At 46.4% G+C, this 13,439-nt stretch overlaps 1 protein-coding gene across 2 annotated transcripts in view; it reads right to left on the reverse strand.

The window, feature by feature from the left end:
• itgbl1 (integrin, beta-like 1) overlaps positions 1 to 13,439 on the reverse strand; it is a 200,135-nt gene that overhangs the window by 68,186 nt on the left and 118,510 nt on the right. For both annotated transcript variants that reach the window (XM_063047504.1, XM_063047503.1), the window contains 2 exons: positions 11,328 to 11,468; positions 7,438 to 7,584 (listed from right to left, as the gene is read on the reverse strand). In XM_063047504.1, the coding sequence (XP_062903574.1) occupies positions 7,438 to 7,584; positions 11,328 to 11,468 (288 nt within the window). The remainder of the gene's footprint in view (positions 1 to 7,437; positions 7,585 to 11,327; positions 11,469 to 13,439) is intronic.

The raw sequence follows: 13,439 nt of genomic DNA on the forward strand, positions 1-13,439 counted from the left end.
AACAGGGTCCTCCAGCATTTTGTATGCATTTATCAAGATTTCCATCGTCTACAGGATCTCTTGTGTTTATAATCTCACTGGAGCAGTTCAGCCTGCCCCACGCTTTGTGACCAGTGCCCTGTTCCCCGCCTCAGACTGAGACAGGAGGTTGTTACTGAAAAGTCACAGCAGGGTACTGGGTGAGGTGACTCATCCTCTGCTCTCTGTGCCCTGCTTCCTCGGAGATTGAAGATGGTATGTGATTATTACAGCCCACAGATACCCCAGCAACATGGTATTTATCCACTGAAAGTGTATCCTTCTTTTTGTCTTGCAGATTTGTAGCTTGTCTTCTTCAAACCAGCAGCCAACTACCCACGGAGGCAATTGAAAACAAAAATTACAATCTTTACACTTTGCATCCAGTGTGCATTATGAGAGACTGTTGGAGAATAACCTGGGTAATTACAGTGTACAGGAGCTCTCAGAGAACTGATGCCTCCAAAGCAGGAGCCAGGAAAGGTCAGGTCACAGGTCAAAACATTAGTTTGCATACAAACTGTAATCAGTTTGCAAGCCATTCTGCTCGGTCCGTTTGTGGCTGATGCTGTACTTGTGGTGAACCTGTGAAATTCTCCAACACAGAAGGCGGTGAGGGAACAGTCATTACAAAGATTCAAGAAGGAGGTGATGTATGACACAGTGCCAGAAACCCAGGTTCGATCCTGACCTCTGGTGTGTGGAGAGGGTATGAGTTTGCACATTCTCCCTGTGACTGCATGGGTTTCCTCCAGGGGCTCTGATTAACCCATCCCGAACAGGTACAGATTAATATTTCCAACTTAAAAGTTCCTAGGTATAAATATTAATAACAACTTGCACCAATCCATGTAAGCGCTATAGACAAGTAAGCTCACAACTGCCTCTTAATTCCTCAGAAGGCTAAGGAAACTTAGCATGCCCCCAATGACCTTCATCAATTTTTATTGAGATTTACTTTCCTATCCAGATGCATCATGGCTTGGTGTGGCAGCTCCCCTGTCCAAGACTGCAAGAATTTGCAGAGAGCTATGATCACAGCCCAGTCCATTACACAAAGCTGCCTCCCCCCAGGGATATTGTCTACACTTTCTGCAGCCTCAGGAAAGCAGCCAGTGTAATCTAGGACTGCACCCACCCTGGGCATTCTCTCCTCTCCCCTCTTCTGTTGGGCAGAAGATTCAAGAACAGCTTCTATCCCACTGTTATCACACTCTTGACTAAGTGTGAATTGCTGATCTCTCAATCTAGCTCACTTAACCCTTGCATTTTATTTGATTAATGCATTGCACTTTCTCTTTGACACTACAGACTGCATTCTTTTTCTTTTTTGTTACCTCAATATACTTGTGTATGGCATGATCTTTCTAAAAGGCAGGAAAACAAAGGCTTTTCACTGCATGTGGCAACAATAAACCAATAGCAATAATTGCCCTTGGTGTTGGTGGGAATGTGAGGAGCTCAGAATGATATTAATGTTAATTGCCAGCAAGGACTCATTGGGCTGAAAGGCTCCATGACAATATATATTCTCTCTGCCAAAGGGATGGAGGAATGTGGGGAGAAGGTGGGAACAGGCACTGAAGTGGGTCATCAACTATAATGGGGCTGAATGGTGGAGAAGAGCTGCACGGCCTAGTCCTGTGGCTATTTTACACATTTCTATGTTTCTGCCTCAGCTTCCTCCCACCCCTTTCCATCTCCCCCATCCTGCCATCTCTCACACAGCAGACCAGCACTTGCTGTTGATCATTTTACTGGACTGGAGTTCGTTCGCTGTGCACAATGACTCAAAATGTGATCCACTTGTACCTTGTACACACAACCTGCTGAAGAAACTGAACAGGTTGAGCAATACCTGTGAAGGGAGAGGAATTGTCAGCTTTTCCGGTGGAAACCCTGCATCAGGACACATGGCAACATTCTAACCTTGGGCCAGCAGGGAAGCAGTCCCTGATAAAGTCATTCAGGAATTCTGCCGGACAGTAGATGACAATGACAAATTTATTCCCACAGGGTGGGGTGGAGTTGATGAACAGGGATTGGTTTAAGGTGAAGTTAGGAGAGAGGGGAATAGACACATCTACAAACTTCTACCAATGTACAGTGGAGAGCATTCTGACTGGTTGATTCACTGCCTGGTTTGGGAACTCCACAGGAATACATGAGGCCATAGCGAGTGGTGGACGCAGACAGTTTCATCATGAGTACAGCTCTCTTCACCATTGAGGACATCTACAAGAGGCGACGTTTGAGGAAAGTGACATCCATCGACAAGGATCCCATCACCCGGTCCTTTCCGACTTCTCAATGTTGCCTTCGGACAAAAGACCCACGCCCCAAGGTTCAACAGCATCTTCAGCTCCGCCATCAGGTTCTTGAACTGGCCTAATTCTACCTCAAACTATATTTCCTTCAACTTGAACTAATGACAGCAAGTCTATTCTTGTTTACTTTGTTGTGTGGGTTGTGTTTAATTTATGTTAATTTGTTTGTGTAATTTATATTGTCATGTCTGTAATGTACCCTCCTACTGTTGCATTGGTTTTTTTTGTAACATTTACAGCCTGGGTACGGATGCCCAGGACAATGGACTTGAAACTTGAACAGGACAGAGAATGATGATCGGAGAGATGGAGGGGGCTAGGGTGTGGCTGCAACCCCAGCACACAGCAGAGGGACAGAATGGCCTGCTTCTGTGCTGAACACTCTATGTAAAGTATAAGGCATCTCCACTATTGGCCAGAGCAGCAGAGGAATTCTTTGTCCGGCCACACACTGGCCCTCGATCCTCTCCACATTCTCGTTCGACCAATAACATGACTGTGTACACACGTGTATGCAAATGGTTGGGTTCACGCACACGCGCGCGCACACGTTCTCAGGAAGACACGTTCATGAGTGCCCTTTGCTTACACGCATGCACACATGCATACATGCTATTTCTGATGGATGCACAAACAAACTCCTATATATAAATAGACACACACACACACATACACACACACACACACACACACACACACACACACACACACACACACACACTCAGTAATTCCACATTACCTTTAGCCTGGAGTCACTGTCAAATCTTGGCTTTGTATCTAATTTTGAATGATATCACCCAAGCAAATTTGTGAAGCATCAGATGTTGTAAAGTGTAAGTTAACATGCTTCCCAGTAATAACTTCAGCTGCCATCTGTTTTCATGAAATACCATTTGAGCACAAGGTTTAACCTGGTTTTCCACTGCAGCTGCATCATTTGGATGGGGCTTGAGACTTTGCCCCCTCTGTGTGGCCAGAATCGACCTGAAGGTCACATTTTATTGACTCTTCTAGTTCCGACTTCCTGTCCTGGTCTGAGTCTCATCACTCCATCACTGGCAGCTCCCAGGACTGAGTTCTGGAACTATCTCTTATTCCTTCCTCCTCTCTGGGACCAGAATCGACCTGAAGGCCACATTTTAAAGATTCCTCTAGTCCTGACTTCCTGTCATGTCCCGAGTCCAATCTCTCCATTAATGACAGCTGCCTCGGCCTGAATTTTGGAACTAACCTAATTCCCTCCTCCTCTCTCCACCCTTTGCTCCTACTAGACCCTCTTGGATCTTCTGGTTCAAGTCTGGGCCCTGCAATTGATGCAGACTAGAAGCAGAGTCAGCAGCATCTCTACTTTCTCAGAGGTTTAAGAAGATATGGCATGTTATCAAAGACTCTGACAAGCTACATATGAACTTGAATGTCTCTTGATGTGGAAAGGTATGCTTTCTCATTCCACCTCTCCTGATCTCTGCACCCACCACCCTTCCTGCCCTGACCCCCACACATGTAGTCCCACACCCAACCTACAGTCACCAACCTAGTGTGGCCACGGAACGCTTCATGCTCCTGTTTGACTCAAATTGGCAGTGCAAGCACAAACTCTGTTTTCAGTGAACGGCCATCCTTTTATGGCTTCTTGTCATACCCAGCATGGCTTCATGCGTGGTAGGTTGTGTCTAACCAATCTTACAGAGTTTTTCGAGGAAATTACCAGGAAGGTTAATGAAGGCAAGGCTGTGGATGTTGTCTACATGGACTTTAGCAAGGCATTTGACGAGGTCCCACATGGGAAGTTGTTCAGGAAGGTTCAGTCACTGGCAATTAAGATGAGATAGTAAATTGGATCAGACATTGGTCTTGTGGGGCAAGCCAGAGAGTGGTAGTAGATGGCTGCATGTCTGACCGGAGGCCCGTGACCAGTGGTGTGCTGCAGTGATCGGTCCAGGGTCTATTGCTGTTTGTCATCTGTATCAATGACTTGGGTGATAACGTGGTTAACTGGATCAGTAAAGTTGCGGATGACGCTAAGATTGGGGGTATTTTGGACAGCAAAGCAGCTTATCATTGCTTGCAGTGGGATCTGGACCAGATGAAAAAATGGGCTGAAGAATGGCAGATGGAATTTAATGTAGACAAGTGCGAGGTATTGCACTTCGGAAGGACCAACCAGGGTAGGTTTTACACACTGAATGGAAGGGCACTGAGGAGTGCGGAAGAACAAAAGGATCTGGGAATACAAGTTCATAATTCATTGAAAGTGGCTGATGGGGTCATAAAGAAAGCTTTTGGCACATTGGCCTTCATAAATCAAAGTACTGAGTACAGGAATTGGAATGTTATGTTGAAGTTGTATTAGACATTGGTGAGGCCTAATTTGGAGTATTGTGTGCAGTCTGGGTCACCTACCTACAGGAAAGATGTAAATAAGGTTGAAAAAGTACAGCAAAAATTTACAAGAATGTTGCCAGGTCTGGAGGAACTGGGATATGTGGAGAGATGTTATTCCTCGGAACACAGAAGACTGACAGGGGATTTGATAGAGGTATACAAAAATATGAGCGGTATAGTTACGGTGAACGCAAGCAGGCTTTTTCGACTGAAGCTGGGTGGGACTACAACTAGAGATCATGGGTTAAGAGTGAAAGGTGAAAAGTTTAAGGGGAATAAAATGGGAAACTATATTCAGAGGGTCATGAGAGCGTGGAATGAGTTGTCAGTGGAAGTGGTGCATGTGAGTTCAATTTCAATGTTTGAGAGAAGTTTGGATAGGTACATCAATTGTAGGGATCTAGAGGGCCATCATCCCAGTGCAGGTTGATGGAAGTAGGCAGTTTAAATGGTTTGGCATGGACTACATGGGCCAAAGGGCCTGTTTCTGTGTTGTACTTTTCGATGACTCCATGACTCTGTGACTTGTACCTGCTTCAAGTCAATAATGATGGTGCTCATCCTCTGAACATACACACTCATTATCTGCAAATCGTTTCTCAGTATTTGATATAAGAAATGAGGAAAGGAATGTGTGAGGATCAAGGAGAGAATTCCAGAACCTGGGATCCAGCCATCTGAAGACAACAGTCATTGATGGGATCTGAGCCGCATCAGGAAGTCATAAACACAAGAGATTCTGCAGATGCTGGAAATCCGGAGAAACACACACACACACAATGCTGGAGGAACTCAGTGGGTCAGTCTGCCTCTATGGAGGAGGATAATAAGTCAATATTTCAGTCTGAGATGCTTCATCAGGATCTTGACTCTTTATTCTTCTTCATAGATGCTGCTTGACATACTGAGTTCTTCCAGCATTTTGTGTATGTCACACCAGGAAGTGTTTGGGTAGCAGATACAAACCAGACCAGGATGAAAATATGTCTCTAGCATGCAGCTTAATGCTGTCAGATTCTTGGAGTATTACCGGTAAACTTACAACCTAGAGACTGCCATTTCTGCCAGCATGCAGACTGTCCCCTCCTCCCCCCCACCTCTCTCTCTCTCTCTCTCTCTCTCTCTCTCTCTCTCTCTCTCTCTCTCTCTGAGATACTTGGCTCGATAATTACTCACTTGTCAAGGCTTCCAATTCACCCAGATATTTCCAAACATAATGACGAGCTACTTCCCGAACAGCGAGCAGAGCAATTTAACAAAACAAAGTGGGCAAATGTTTGATTTCCACATATTTGTTTTGGCACCGGTGGATGAGAAGACTGAGTCTGGCAAACCGTTTGTTCCAGCTCTGGGGCTAATCTTTCAGTGCTTTTCCCAGAGCAGTGCCAGGCAGGTTGAAAATCAGGAAACACTACAGCAGGGTAAGAGGACATTCAAGTCTGTATTGCTCTTGGAAAAAGCCTCCAGTCTATCCCGCTGACCCCTCACCCCTTTCCCGTCATCTCTGCACCTTTATCTCTTTTGATTATTTATCCTATTTGGTTTTAGAATGTTCTCAATGAATCTTTTTTCCAATCACCTTTCATATTCCAGACCACAATCATTACTGCAAAACCATTTCTCCTCCTCGTCTTTCTGGTTCTTCTGCAGACTCCCTTCACTCTGTCCTCTGATCATCAAACATAGAACAGTACAGGTACAGGCCCTTTGGCCCATCACGCTTGTGCCGGACATGATGTCAAATTAAACTAAATCATTCCTGCCTCTATATGATCCATGTCCCTCCATTCCGGGCATATTCATGTGTCTATGTAACAGCTTCTTAAACACCACTAACGTATCTGCATCCATCACCGCCCCTGGCAGCCTACACCAGGCAACCACCACTCTTGGTCCTCCAAGAGGACCACACCCTTGCCGTGAATTGGAGGCTTGCGTGCCTCAATGACCCGCTGAGCTATGTTGGCCGGAGTCAGGGCTTTAAGCTTTGGCTCTTGGTAGGGTCACCCATGCCAAACAGGTCAAGGGGCAGAGGCCAGACTAAGAGTGGTCCACCGGTCCTCCAGGTTTGGGAATTCAGCTCAGGGCTAACAACCCTGACTGGCAAAACAAAACTGTTACAGAAACAGCATCAAAGAATCCTCCTATACCTGAGTGTGACGGTATTCCTGAGTCTCCACCCGGGACTTGCATGGCTGACAATAGTGAAAACTGAGAGGAAGCTACTGACATGATGAAGGAAGCCCTGACTACTACCAGAGATGGAGGACCTTCATTGCTGCCCTAAATGTCAGGGGCATAATGGGCAGTAATACACCATTTTTGGTGTAAAAAACTTGCCCTGCACATCTCCTTTAAACTTCCCCTCTCTTGCCATAATTAAACAGAAGTTCCCCATGCCCCTACTCCTGGACACAGCTTTGCCTTGTTCACTCCATCAGAACAGTTTGAAAGCTTGAACACTGCCATTGAATCTCTCCTTAACCATCTCCATCCGAGGGAGAACAGTCGCATCTTCCCAATCTCCCCTTGGAACTCATTCCCACAACCGTCCCAGTAAACTCCATCCAGACCTTTCCTTGACAGATTTCCTGAAGGATGTTCTTGAAGTTGAACAAAGCACCAGCTGGAGCTGAATCAGTGAAATGTAAGTCTAACATTTGGTACACATTCACTGCATCAAGAAACTAAAAGAGCAGTCACCTACCTCTGCCTGAACAGGGCAACTTAGACTTCCCTTGGCATTTTTGTGTACTTTTCTCAGGTGAGATGGGGCAGGAGACAGGATGGTCACACGTTTGGCCGGTCCAGCCCTCCTGGCAGTTACACCTTCCACAATTGCATTGTCCGTGGCCTTTAGTGGAAAGAGGAAAGATCAAAGAGCATTCATTGTAGCTTAACTCCACCTCATAGAGTCACGGACTCATATGGAACCACGATATAGAAACAGACATCGAATCCCTGTTGAACTGTATTTCTGTCTACTCTCATTAACCTGCACCTGGACCATAGCCTTCCACACCCCTCCATGTTGCCTTTAAATATTTTACCTTTCACCCTTAACCCCATGACCTCCAGTTCTAGTCTTACCCAATCTCAGTGGAAAAGCCTGCTTGCATTTACCTGGTCTATATCCCTCATAATTTTCTATATCTCCATCAAATCTCCCCTCATTGTCCTACTCTCCAGGGAATTAAGTTCTAACCTACTCAACCTCTCCCTATAACTCAGGTCCTCAAGTCCCGACAACATCCTCGTAAGTTTTCTCTGCAGTCTTTCGATCAAAGATCGACAAGAGGAAATTTACAACGATGTTACCTCTGTTCTTCCACTATTGTTACTTCAGTATTTCCTTTTGCACCACTCCAGACCACACAACAATCTCTGCACCATGCTGCTCTTTCGTGCTTACCACAGCATTACCAGAGATCCGAAGACACACTACAACAAAAATTGAAAAAGGTAAACAGAACTCGGATCCACGGCACCCACTACGTCATCATGTGCCAGTTTCCAACTGCCTAAAATCGAGGAAAAGCTTTGCTACAGTGGAGGAACTACCGCACGGAACATCCCCCCAAACATACAGGATTGACCTCTGGCAACAAACAGAAGCCAGAACCCCACCATACAATACAGTGCAAGACCCCACAGAAATGTTACCAGACGGGGCACGGCTTGACGGACGGAAGTGGTGCACTCTCAACAGAGCGAGAGCGGGAGTTTGTAGGACGGGAGACAATATGGTGAAGTGGGGTTTAAAGACCAGCAAATCCTGCGAGTGTGGCGAAAGGGTGCAGAGCATTGAACACATTCTGCTCACCTGCCCTCTCTCACCTGATTTAGCTGACACTGACCTGCTCAACGTCAACCAAACAACACTAGAGTGGCTGGCTGTCTGGTGTGACAAGCTATGATGATGACCACAGCATTTATTGGTGTACGTACTATGACCACATAAGCAGTTTACTCTGCCAGCTTCATGCAAACAAGAAGCTTTGTTGAAGCCTACTTTCCACACTAATGGGCAAATGCAAATTTCTGTGTAAAACCTCTTTCATATTTGCTCTGAATGTTTGCCACCAGCTCTTCCTCGTGAGGCAGACGACGGGTTCAGCTTCCCCTGCATAGCGGAAAGGGCAGCCAGCTGCCTTTTCGGACCCATCCCCGCTTGCTAGTGTTGCCCTCTGTGACCCCAGTGGGCACACACCTGCAGTAGACCAGGCAAAGGGCCTGTTACCATGCTGCATGGCTTTGCTTTCTTCTAATTCTGCTCTTTATTGTAACAGTTTATGTTTAATTTACGTTTTCCACGTGAAGGCTGCTTATCTGACGCAACACGCCTGCAGCGTTGCTGCAAGTTTCCCACCTCAGGGTGAACGGGGTACCTGACAGATGTAATTGGAAGAAACACAGTGCTGAGGAGACCACTCAGCCCTTCTATGCCTGTCCCACCATTCAATTAAATCATCTCTAATCTGCAACGTAATGCTGGCCAGTAGTGTTGTGGCATCTGCCCTGGACATCAAGGCAAGTGGTCCCCGGTTCAAATCTGGCCGGCTCCTTGCACGCTTTCTATCTGTGTGGGGCTGAGCATCGAGGTAGCAACTTGGCCTTGTAAAAGCCCGCCAAATCCTAAAGAAATGGCAAAGTTGCGCCACAAGGTACGGAGAGGAATAAAAACAACAATCTACAATTGAACTAGAAGTCCCCATCCGGTTCTATCACCCTCTATCCGCTAACCGATCAAAGATCAGTCAGCATTTCGATGTTTCTAATCGATTCTCCCACTCTTCAGAGAACTCCAGACTCCCTCCATCTCATGTGTGTGTCTGTTTGTGCAAATGTGGATCTATGTGTGTGTAAAGGGGGTGGGGCTGTCAGGTTGTGCTTGTGTGTGTGTGTGTGTGTGTGTGTGTGTGTGTGTGTGTGTCTGAAGCACCTTCAATAACTCCAAAAGACTGAAGTAGGGTAAATACTGAAAGGCTTTTATTCACAGTAAAATTTGACCTCCATGCTGAGTGTCTGCCCCTGGACTGAGGGAGTGGGGCAAGGCGAAATCACCTTTATTCAGGGGTCTGTGGGAGGAGCCACAGGGGCAGTCAGCAGAGGGGCGTGTCCAGACAGTTAACCCAGTTACAACATATATATGGTTTACCACAGTGTCTGTGTCTGTCTGTCTGTTTGTGAGAATGAGGATCTGTCTCTGTGTGTGTGTGTGTGTGTGTGTGTGTGTGTGAATGAGGATCTGTGTGTATGTGTGTGTTTGAGAATGAGGATCTCTGTGTGTGTGTGTGTGTGTGTGTGTGAGTGTGTGTGTGTGTGTGTGTGTGTGAATGAGATTCTGTGTGTGAGTGTGTGTGTGTGTGTGTGTGTGTGAGTGTATGTGTGTGTGTGTGTTTGTGTGTGTGTGTGTGTGTGTGTGTGTGTGTGTGTGTGTGTGTGTGTGTGTGTGTGTGTGTGTGTGTGTGTGTGTGTGTGTGTGTGAGTGTGTGTGTGTGTGTGTGAGTGTGTGTGTGTGTGTGCGTTGGGGTGAGGTGGATGAGAGCTTCCTGACATTGCCCCTGAACGCCTGGGCTCCAGTTTCAAACATATTGTCCCTTGCTCTGGAGAAGGACAGCAAACAGCAAAAACAAAATGACAGAGAGACTTGGCACGGCAGCACACTGTCGTCAAATGACAAATGTGAAGTTCCACACTGTAATTGGGAGAAAGGATATATCACTAAATACCCGGAAGGTGTGTGTGTACACATGATGGGGGAGTTTGGCATACAAGTAAACCAAACCACTAAACATTGCACCATGGATTGGGTTTATGTCCATGGGAAAAGAACAGTAATTCTGCTAAACCTGTACTGAGCAGAGCTGGAGCTCTGGTTGCTATAGAGGATAGCAGACCACTGGCGTGGATAGAGGCTAGAAACATGAGGGGATACCCACCAGGAAAGGATGAACAGACTGGGTCTCTTGTCACTTGACAAAAGAAAGTGACAGACAAACCTGATGGGTATCTTTAAAATGATTGAAGGCTTGGATGGGGAGGATGTTGAGGGAACGTTCCACTGGTGGGGAAGAAATCATCATTGTAAGGTGGTCAGCAAGAGATCCAATAGGGAATTCAATAGAAACTTCTTTGCCTGGAGACCACTGAGACCACAACTCCTCCAACAGCAAGGAGCTGGGGTGAATGAACTAAAGATGCCTTTAATGGGAGGTTGAACTAGTACAGAACAGAAGAGTGCCCCGGGTCCTTCTTCTCCAGCCCCTGAATATTGTCACCCTCCTGGCTTCACCTATCACCTTCGAGCTAGCCTCCTTCCCTCCCCCCCCCCACCTTTTTATTCTGGCATCTTCCCCCCTTCCTTCTCAGTCCTGAAGAAGGGTCTCAGCCCAAACCATCATTCATTTCCACAGATGCTGCCTGACCTGTTGAGTCCCATGGGCATTTTATGTGTGTTGCAGAGCTTTGGATGAGGAAGCTTGAGTGAAGCACAATGCTAGCATGGGCTGATTGCCCTGAATGGTCTATTTCTGGGCTGTATGTCCGATATAATCCCGCATGATGAAAGGTTGCCGGGAAGTGCAGGTTCCATACCTGAACAGAAGCCATCAGAGTATCTGTCGTAAACTGTGAGGCAGTCTCTCTCATCACATTCGCATGTCTCCCCGTGAATATCGCCATACTCCCCACTGGGATCCAGGTCATAGCACACACATTCACCACAGATACAGTTGCCTGAGGGAAAAAGGCCCGAGCAGCAGATCAGTGTCTTGTATTGCAGCATGGCCATAATACTGTGTTCAATTTGTTTTTCTTGTGAATGCTATGGGCCCGTGATGCTGCTGCAAGTAAGTTTTTCATTGTACCTGAGCACACATGTACTTGTGCACATGACAATAAACTCAACTTTGTCCTTGTCTTTTACTTTGTAGTTACAGAGAGAAAATTCCCTTCCTGGCCCTGTTATCACAGCCACAACCTCTGAGGAGGCATTGATTGGCCATGACTTAAAACTGTTAGGAAATCATCTCATTGTAAAACAGGTCCTTGAAGAAAATGATTTGGGGAAACTTCTATTTCCATAACCCTGAATTCCTAGTAGCAAATGGTTTGTCTTCATTCATCTGGGTGTCTACAACTTACGCACTCGCTGTAACTGACACACTGGCCTGCAAGACGGAAGGACTGTACCATGTCATCCCCTTCTCTTCCCAAGGAACAAGTCACGGTGATGCCCTCCTGCATCACTGCACCAGACTGAAATTAAACCCACTTAGCACACACTTTGCCCTTGACTGGTTTTCATCAGGGAAAGTTAGACTTAAAGAACCAATGGTCCCCAGACTCCTGGGAGTTTTCCCCAGGGAATCACACACACACACACACACACACACACACACACAACTGTGACCTGCGGTTGATAAGGAGGTGGCTGGTAGGACTACTAGAATCTGGACCAGCCTTACAGTGTGTCCAGGTTCTAGCTAACCTTACCAGCAATCTCCTTATCGCTGCGTACTTATCAACCACAGTCTCAGTTGTACTATGGGGGGGGGGTCCCTTGGCATCAAATCCATCAACTGGGGAAGTCAGGAGGATGGCTACTGATGTGACTCTTTGTCTCACTCTCTCTTCTGGTTTCTCTTTCATTCTTTCTCTGACTCTGCCATTGTCTCTCCTCCTCCTGTACCTCTCTCCCCTCCTCCCGTTCTATTCTCTCTGTTTCACTGTCTCTCCCCTCTCTTTCTTTCTCTCTTCTCCCTCTCTCTTGTTCCTTCTCCCTTTTTCTCTCTCCCCTCTCTTCCTCTCCATCAGTCTATTACCCATTTCCCCATCTCTCCCTCCTGTCTGTTTTTCCATCTAAATCTCTCTCGTGCTTTGTCTCTCTTTCCACTCTCCATCTCCTATTCCCTTTATTTCTCTCTCCTAGGTGTATAAGATGATGAGAGGCATTGATCGTGCGGATAGTCAGAAGTTTTTCCCCAGGGCTGAAATGGCTAACACGAGAAGGAATAGTTTTAAGGCACTTGGAAGTAGGTACAGAGGAGATGTCAGGGGTAAGTTTTTTATGCAGAGAGTGGTGAGTGCGTGGAATGGGCTGCTGGCACCGGTGGTGGAGGCGGATATAACAGGGTCTTTTAAGAGACTCCTGGATAGGTACATGGAGCTTAGAAAAATAGAGGGCTATGGGTAACCCTAGGTAATTTCTAAAGTAAGTGCGTGTTCGGCACAGTATTGTGGGACAAAGGACCTGGTATTGTGCTGTAGGTTTTCTATGTTTCTACATCTTCTACCTCTCTCCCTCTACCTTTCTTTTCCCCACTCTCTCCCTCTGTCTCTCTCTCTCCCTTTATCCCTCTCTCTTCCAACCCACTTGCCCCTTGCGCTCTCTCTCTCTCTCCACACTCATTTTGTCACTCTCCATTTTCTCTGTTTCCTATCTTTTGCTTGCAGCCCCTCATTTTTAATGAAAAGCAGAAACAAATCAGCAAATAACAGCTTGCAGTCTCCAACATATCCTTCCAATGTCTTCCAGTTCAGTAGTAATGAGAGTCTTCAGGAGCTACAAGGAAAGCGCAAGGCTTTGCCTCACTGGGAGGGCTTCACCGTGTGTAAGCACACCATTCACTGCAGAAATAGTGACGGTATTTGCACAACTTTCCAATATTTACAATATGTATATTTTGCAGTTGAAATGTTTTGAAA

The sequence above is a fragment of the Mobula hypostoma genome, chromosome 5 (assembly GCF_963921235.1).
Source record: "Mobula hypostoma chromosome 5, sMobHyp1.1, whole genome shotgun sequence".
NCBI lineage: Eukaryota > Metazoa > Chordata > Chondrichthyes > Myliobatiformes > Myliobatidae > Mobula > Mobula hypostoma.